At 39.7% G+C, this 8,985-nt stretch overlaps 1 protein-coding gene across 1 annotated transcript in view; it reads left to right on the forward strand.

Annotated features, from left to right (window-relative positions):
* Window positions 1-8,978, forward strand: part of LOC107570047 (myosin-IIIa-like) — a gene marked incomplete at its 3' end in the record, with an annotated part of 90,870 nt that extends 81,892 nt beyond the window's left edge. Inside the window, exons 13-19 of the mRNA XM_016256241.1 lie at window positions 1,546-1,650; window positions 1,896-1,979; window positions 3,471-3,673; window positions 4,393-4,491; window positions 4,592-4,706; window positions 6,028-6,154; window positions 8,958-8,978. Of these exons, the coding sequence (XP_016111727.1) occupies window positions 1,546-1,650; window positions 1,896-1,979; window positions 3,471-3,673; window positions 4,393-4,491; window positions 4,592-4,706; window positions 6,028-6,154; window positions 8,958-8,978 (754 nt within the window). The remainder of the gene's footprint in view (window positions 1-1,545; window positions 1,651-1,895; window positions 1,980-3,470; window positions 3,674-4,392; window positions 4,492-4,591; window positions 4,707-6,027; window positions 6,155-8,957) is intronic.
* Between the last annotated feature and the right edge of the window lie 7 nt (window positions 8,979-8,985).

Consider the following 8,985-nt stretch of genomic DNA (forward strand, 5'->3'; position numbering starts at 1 on the left):
ATTTGTAGTGTTGTATGTTATAAACCTATATTACATGCAGCTTTAGAGTGCTTTTTTACCCAGTTAAGTAGGACTTACATCTTTATGCAATTTCATAATTACTTCTGTTGTCTTTAAAATATGGTTAAATGTACTGATCAATTTACTGCCCACCATTTATGATAACCTAATTTACACTTTAATGTAATTTCTATTGAAACTTGAATCTCATATATTTAAATATATTTGTAATTACACAATTGCCATGATGAAGTTGCAATTTAGTACATTTAAAATATATTAACTTTAAATGTAATATCCAAAGAACACATTACAGTTAAAATTATAATCAAGCACTTAACATGTGCTTTAGTACATTAGTCAGCACATCAAAACAAATTTACTTATTTAAAGCACAACAAAAGTTTATTAAAACATGATTTAAAAAGTACTTTAAAGTAAAATGTGTAATTATTACAAAGTTCACTTTTGAAAGTGTACTTAAGAAACTTGTGACCTTTTATTTAATTAATATTATATTATTTGTAAGTACAGTTTTTCCAAAATTATTTTAAGATTTAAGTACATTACGAGTGTGTGTTCAATACAATTAAGCACACTTCTTTTTCACAAGGGTTTCTCAGCTTACTTTATTTATTAGTGATGTTTGTTTTTTTTATTTCAAAGCAGACAGGCTTATGATTATAACCTTGCAGAAGATAAAAAATCAATTGGCATAAACTTGCATTAATGGCAAGCCCATTACAACCACTCAGAATACTGTAGAAACTGCATAGAAATGCCCTGGCAACCTCCTTGGACACTCGAGCTACTGCTTAGCAAAACCCCAGAAACCATTCAGAACATCTTTGCAATATCAATATCAGTTAGCTAACAACCACTTCAAACATCTAAGCAGCCATATAGCAATGCTAGACACACCCTAGCAACCACATGAGAACATGCTAAAGCACCTTAGAAACTGCTTAGCAAAGTGCCAACAACCACTCAGATCACCTCAGCAACCGCACTGAAGTACACTGACATCTGCTCAGAACACTTAAAGGGATAGTTCACCCAAAACAATGACAATTCTGTCATCATTCACTCACCCTCAAGTTGTTTCAAACCAGACTTTCTTTCTTTTGATGAATACTAATACATTTTTGAAGAATGTGTCCCCATTGACTTCCATAGTATTTTTTCCTCCATACTATGGAAGTCAATGGAGACCAGCAACTGTTTGGTTACCTACATTCTTCAAAATATCTTCTTTTCTGTTCAACAGAAGAAATCAAGTCACACAGGTTTGGAACAACTTGAGGGTGAGTAAATAATTGTCATTTTTGGGTGAACTTTCTCTTTAAGCAACTGCATACAAATGCCATTTATGACATCTTAGAACCCACATAGGAATGCACTGTCAACCACCTACTCTAGGATAGTGGGGATTGTGTGTTTTGTATGGTCAAGCACCACTTTTGCTTCATAAAATGTGAATTATCAAATTAGTCAAACTAGTCAGTTATTAGTCAGCTGTCTAATACTCTATTGTTTCTGTGACAGAATTCTAAGATTTACGTTGGAGCCAAAAGAACGTCCAACCCTCCTCATATATATGCAGTTGCAGACATCGCATATCAGTCCATGGTCTCCTATAATACTGATCAGGTAGAGTATGTTCCTCTATGAACTTCTGGACTGTATACTGGAAAAGTGGTAACCTGCAATTGTTACTTGAAAGAAATATTTCTTCCTGATTTAACCCATATAAAGTAGTTTTGGTAGTATCAAGTAATGTATTTAGGTTGATTCCATGATATTCAATAATATTTTAATATTTAGATGTTACAATTTTTTAGTCATGTTCTGAGTATATCAGTCATGTTCTGAACTGTGTTTGTTTCTGTGTGCAGTGTATTGTTATCAGCGGAGAGAGTGGTGCTGGGAAAACAGAAAGCGCCCACCTATTAGTCCAACAGCTGACTGTTCTTGGAAAGGTTCGGAGGCAGCTTTATGTTCTCAATCTTATATTATGACTTATGTTATGTTTTTTCATAAAATGTCTCTCATATTGTCACGATTCGCTGCTGGAAGGAACGATGGAGACGTGGATAACATATGGTATTTAATGAGAGAATCACAGGGGTAAATCCACAACAGGAACAGGTGTAAACACACGTAATCCAACAAGTAGACCCGACAAACACAGACTGAACAGTCTGGGGCTTAAATACACAGGACACATTTGCCATCAATGAACAATCAACGTGAAGGAGAAACTGGGTCACAGGGATCACAGGTCTGACATTTCTCCCCCCTTACGGAAGGCGCATCCTCGCGCCGTAGAAACAACAGAGGGAGGGAACTTGGGAGGAGGCTCAGGAGGAGGACGGACACCCGGGAGGAGGCCAGCAGACAGAGTCCAGGGAGGTGACGAAGGAGGGAGGAGCCAGGGCGGAGACAAAAAGGACTTGGAGCAGGCGGTGCCAGGTGGGACCCAGGCAACAGCCATGATAACGACCCATGGTGGAGCCGACGGAGGGAGGAGCCATGGAGGAAGAAGGGCTGACGACTCCAGGGGGCCAACCAACTGCGGTGGAGCAGGTGGCGGAGGAGCCCGAGGCGGAGACTGACAGCTGATGAGCCAGGGCGATGGGGAGGATCCAGAGGGCCAAGGCGGAGCAGATGGTGCCAGTGATCGAGGCAGAGGCGGGGAACCAGAAGGCCGTGGTGGATCCGGAGCGACAGAGGACTGAGGAGGAGCCGAAGGGAAGGAGGAGCCTGACAGAGCCGGACGGACGAGGCGCAACCGGAGGAGTGGAGTCCCGAGGCGACAGATGGTCGACGACAGACCAAGGCGGAGCCAGAGGGACGAGGGAGCCAGGTGGAGCCAGTGGACTGATGGGCCACGGCAGAGAGGAGGGAGCTAGGAGCCATGGTGGAGCCGCTGGGTCAAAGGGCCGAGGCGGAGTCCGGGATTCAGAGGCTGGAGGCGGAGACAGGGGATCCTCCAGCTACGGTGACGATGGAGGATGGCAGACCCGAGGAGGATCCAGACGACAGCGGTGGAGGAGGCAGGAGCGGGTTGGTGGGCAGGTATTTGTGAGCCTCCGGGCTAAACTCAGGAACAGGAGCCTTTTCAGCCTTCCACATTCCCAGATCCATTAATTGCTCACCCTCAGCCACGGTGCAGGGGGCGGAACTCCTCTCCGCGCTCTCATTGTCCATGACGATCTCCCCCGTGGCAAGCTCTGTAGCCGGCTCTCGCATCTGGTCTGACGTCACAGGCTCGGGCTCCGGGGCGATCCTCAGCACTGTCGCTCTCTCTGGCAATAGCTCGTCAGTCGCGGTGGGCTTGGGCTTAAGCTCCGGGGAGATGGTGGGCTGGACTCTGGGTCTGGTTGTGTTCTGTTCAGAGATAGACGCTCTCCAGACACCAGATGATTGCAGTAATGGCTACATGACCAGTTCTTTTTTTTTTCCTTCAGGCAAACAATCGGACCCTCCAAGAGAAGATTTTGCTGGTCAATAGTCTGGTGGAGGCCTTTGGAAATGCCTGTACTGTGATCAATGATAACTCCAGTCGCTTTGGGAAGTATCTGGAGATGAATTTCACAAGTGGAGGCACAGTGGTGGGAGCTCAGATCTCAGATTACCTCCTGGAGAAATCCCGGGTCATACACCAGGCCGTGTAAGAGACCATCTTCCTGCACATTAACCATGAAGCTGCAGCTAAATTCAGCATGAATACTGAATTAAATATCAAATGATAAGGACTGACTGAAATGGCCAAACACATTTTTATGTTTAATAATTTTCCTGTTTTATCGATTAGCCCAGAAGGGTACAAATCATTTGTTGAAAAATAAAAAAGACAATTTGGAGCAACAATAAATTAAGCACAATGGAAAAGAAAAATGGTTACAATTGTTAGAAATTATGTACAAAGAATCGGCAGGTTACACATTGTATTAAACATTAAAATTTGATGTAGAAAGACTGAAATAGTATTTTTGGCAAATCATACTCCAATAATGTGTTTTATTTATATCTTTACAAATATATATATATATATATATTTATATATTTTTTTTTACAGCGCTATTTTGATGGCAAATGTTCGTTTGTATTAATTGTTCAAACTTATGTATGTAATGAATTAATGCATTTGTTTAAAATATTTCTTATAATAAGTTATAATTTATAATGCCATAAAGTTATAAAGTAATAATTTTAATGGTAAAAATAAAAAAAATATTAAATCATTAAATTAATTTAAATTATTAAATTCAATTAAAATAAGAAAATTAAGAATATGCTTTTCTTTTCATTGTGTTTACTTGCCATCATTTTCCACCAGCACTTTTTCTCAGCTGCTTGGATACTAAAATGGATTCTTTCTTTTTTCAGAGGGGAACGTAACTTCCACATCTTCTATTATATCTATGCCGGTCTGGCAGAGAGGAAGAAACTCGGCCACTACAAGCTGTCAGACAGCAAAACTCCAAAGTAAGTTCTTGAGCGCCTGATAACAGCTTGCTGTTTTTATCTGGATCCACATCTGACATGCTTACTTCTGTTTTGTACTCTTTGTTTTTCTCAATTCCAGGTATCTCCACAATGAGAATGTTAAATTAGTGCCTGACATTGTGGGCAATGCCTTCTATAAGGAGCAGTTTGAGACAGTGGAGCAGTGCTTCAAAGTCATCGGCTTCACACTAGAGGTACACAAACCTATCGCAATAAAGTGCTTACAGTCTTTAAAATAATGGTTCAAGAATACCATATTGACATTTTTTTCTGCAAAGAACTCTTCTAAGTACAGTAGAATCACATTTTTAATAAGTGTCATTTAGAACGTTAATTTAATTTTACATAATTAGAGTTCTTAAATTGGAGATGATAGCACTGGCTGTCATTATATTAAAATGCAAACGTTGTTTCTTTTGGAAAAGGGGCTAAATGCCCTTTGATTTCTATATAATGAAGTGTAATAGACAAGAAGAACACTGTGGTGCAGTGACCGTGAGAATAGCATGCCTGTCCATTCAGGTCCAGTGCTCTGAACGCTGGCGATGGCCTGTGTGGAGGGTGATGTAGAAGTTGTCACCCAGTGCTCTAATGCCATCAGTCTTCACAATTAGCATCAGGAGAATCAATGATGCATGCTAGAATACATTACCAGTGCCCATTTTGTCTGGACGGCTTCAAATCAAAGCTTATCAGTGAAATAAGAAATCCCAAGATCGTGAAACTATCACAATAGAGCGCAACGTCTGGTTCTGGAAGTAACTCAATAAATTTTCTTTATAGAGAAATTATTTTTAACCTTTCAATGTAGATGCGCAATGAATAACATGAGTTTAAGAGTTTTTAGCTCTATTCCTCAAACGATTCCTTAAATTGTTTTTGAATGTGTAGTGTACTTCCAATATTAAAAATAGCCTGTACTTGCAGATAATATAATATTAATGAAATAAAAAGCCACTTAAGTGTTCTTAAAGTGAGTACACTTTCATCACTATTACATTACATTTAGAAGTATATTATTTTCCTAATAAATATTCCTTTTAAAAAAAATTGGTGTACTGAGAAACTTTAGTTCTGGAAACACTGTTGTGAATTATACCACAGAACTACCCCCAGGCCAACATCTAAATCTTCTTAGATAACTTACTCTGTCTCTGTAATGTCAGTTTAGTTTTCGATTTCTCAAGGGAGACAGGAATAATCACAGGCCTGTGAGTGACATGACTTTGACATTACGGAACACTGTACTCTTTAGGGAATCCACCTAATCGAATAGACAGGTTTGGCAGTGTGTCACTAGATATTAACTGCTATGCTACATTTGCAGAAATATGTAGCAGTTTCATTCCTCTTGAATGGGATGCTTAAACATAGATGCTATTAGATGTGATGTCATGTAATAAATCATCTAATTTATGCCTGGCATCTCTTCTGTAGGATTTTTAATTTAATGCATTTTATTTATCCGTTGATATAACCAACCGTGGTATTATTTTTATGTCATAATTTCATTAGGAGCTCGGGAGCGTTTACAGTACCTTAGCTGGGATCCTAAATGCAGGTGATGTTGAGTTCACATCAGTGGCTTCGGAACATCAGACGGACAAAAGCAACATTTCCAACATGGCAGTACTAGAGAGTGGTAAGTATTGCTATATGTTCCAGGTTTTGATCTGAGCCTGAGCACAGTTATATAATCAGTCATGGGCATTGTGTGTTTATGTAATTCTGAAGAGCCACAAGAAACCCTGTGTAAATCCCTATCTGCATCTCTTTAAAAAAAAAAATCTCCATAAACAAGCCTTGTTGCTCTTAGCTGACTTAATAGATGTAGAGGGGCACTTTTCACCATGTTATCTAGACCAGTTTATCTAACTTAAACTAGCAAACCACATTTGAGTTTCTTTTTCTATTTTTTACACAGTTAGCATGGTACTACTTGATATTAAATAGTGTGACATTGTAGGTCTTAGTGCATCTGAAATTACACTGTGATGATTTCATAAAGTGTCTAGGCTAAAATTGCTCACAATCCCTTGGGAAATGGAGTTTGCAATACTTTCACCATAGACATGTCACAATCCGCTGGAGCACGGGCATGAGGAAACGAGGAGACGTGGAGATTTCACAGAACGAGAGTCTTTTAATGATCCAAATGGGAGACACAGAGCACAAGGATGACGTTCACAACAAGTAGACCCAAAAAAACAAATTGAACAGACTGGGGCTTATAAACACAGGGCAATCAGGGGAACACAGGTGCATGTAATCATAAAGTAATCAAACTAAACAAGAACAGGAAAAGGACCATAAAAGGAAACACAGGAAGAACTACAGAGACAAAACGGGGTCCAAAAGTCTGACATTTTTCGCCCCCTCCCGGAAGGTGCGTCCTCGCACCGTAGATACAACAGAGGGAAGGATGGGTGTGAATTTGGGAGGAGGCTCAGGAGGAGGACGGACACCCAGGAGGGGGCCGGCAGACAGAGACAATGGGGGTTACTAAGGAGAGAGGAGCCAGGGAGGAGACAGGAGGGGCTTGGAGCAGGAAGAGCCAAGCTGAACCCAGGCCACAGCCATTATGATGACCCATGGTGGAGCCGACGGAGGGAAGAGCCATGGAGGAGGAATGGTTGCATGGAGGAGGAATGGTCCGGAGCAGGTGGTGTAGGAGCCCGAGGCAGAGACAGAGAGCCAACGAGCCAGGGGGATGCCGAGGATCCGGGGGGCCAGGGTGGAGCCCAGGGCTCCGGCCACCGAGGTGGAGATCCGGAGATCCACGGCGGAGCCGGAGCGACTGAGGACCAAGGTGGAGCTGGCGGGAGGAAGGAGCCCAATGGAGCCGGTGGGACGAAGCGACGAGGTGCAGCCTCCAGCAGGAGGAGGAAGAATTCTGGGCGGGTGGAGGGATCCATAAGGGGAAACACAATGGAAACAAAAACACTGAGAGAAAAAACGGAAACAAAAACGGAGGGTAGACACACAGAGTTAACTGTATTCGGTCGGGTCTTCTGTCACAATCCGCTGGAGCACGGGCACGAGGAAACGAGGAGATGTGGAGATTTCACAGAACGAGAGTTTTTTAACACAGGGCAATCAGGGGAACACAGGTGCATGGAATCATAAAGTAATCAAACTAAGCAAGAACAGGAAAAATACCATAAAAGGAAACACAGGAAGAACTACGGCGAGGTAAAACATTTCCAAAAGTCTGACAAAACTTTTCTGTTGCAGGAAAAAATATATATATTGTAAGGCAAGAGACAGCAGTTTTAAATGTATGAACCTAAAAGTATACCATAACTAGTGACATGCACAATTACTGATTAGTGTATGTATGTAAATTGGGATGTGGCACCAGTCATGTATAACCATACTATATAGCATTCCGGTGTAAGATTTTTGTGTCCCAAATGTAATGCTTTTATTGTTAACTTAAAGTATTAAAAATTGTTTTCGTAATTGAAATAAAATAAAATATAAATATTAGAGGAAAAACCAAAACCTAAACTTGGCAGCTAACTGAAGTAAATACAGTAAGTTGAAGCTGAAGAATTAAAATGACTAAAATCAAAACTGTAATAAAAAATTTACTAAAATTAAAACTGGAAAAATAAAAATAAAAGTTAATTCATGTTAATAAATATTATGGTAACATAATAAGGCCCCATTACTTAATGCATTAATTAGCAATAAGCAATGCATTTGTTACAGTATTTATTAATCTTTAACTAGCAATGAACAACTGTTCGTTTTAGTTCATGTTAACTCAGGTCCGTTAAATAATATTAACAGATGCAACGTTTGATTTTAATAATGTTTTAGTAAATGTTGTAATTACATTAACTAAGATTAATAGTTTCGGTCCCACTTTATATTAAGTGGCCTTAACTACTATGTACTTACATCAAAACTCAATAACACAATAAGTGCATAGTACCAAATGATTAATTTAAATGTAAGTACATAGTAGTTAGGCCACTTAATATAAAGTGGGACCATAGTTTATTTATAAGTTAACTAATGAAGTTAACTAATGTTTAACAAATGGAACCTTATTGTAAAGTGTTAGCAAAACGATAATAGTATACAAATAAAGTCAAATCTCAGTACATTTATTTCCTATAGTAGCGAATGGGTCTTCAAATTAATTGAGGTAACGAATTTGGCTAGATACTAAAGCTAACAGTACTTAAGAAATGAGTTTGTTGTTGTGTTTTTTTGTATTATTGAGATACTATTATATATTTTATTTATATTTTAATTCGTTTTTTGTTTGTTGTATACAATTTTGCTGCAGTTTCCTGAGATGGTAGCAAAACTGGTGTTCTGACTTGTTACTTGTACTAAAAGCGTATTTTAAAATGTATTCAGTAGAAGTGGCATGCAGTTCCTATATATCTAAATAAGCACATTGTTATGTTTCTATGTGTTTGTATGTTCAGCTGCATCGCTGCTGTGTATCCGTGCGGA

The sequence above is a fragment of the Sinocyclocheilus grahami genome, unplaced genomic scaffold, assembly GCF_001515645.1.
Source record: "Sinocyclocheilus grahami isolate Dianchi unplaced genomic scaffold, SAMN03320097.WGS_v1.1 scaffold1409.1, whole genome shotgun sequence".
NCBI lineage: Eukaryota > Metazoa > Chordata > Actinopteri > Cypriniformes > Cyprinidae > Sinocyclocheilus > Sinocyclocheilus grahami.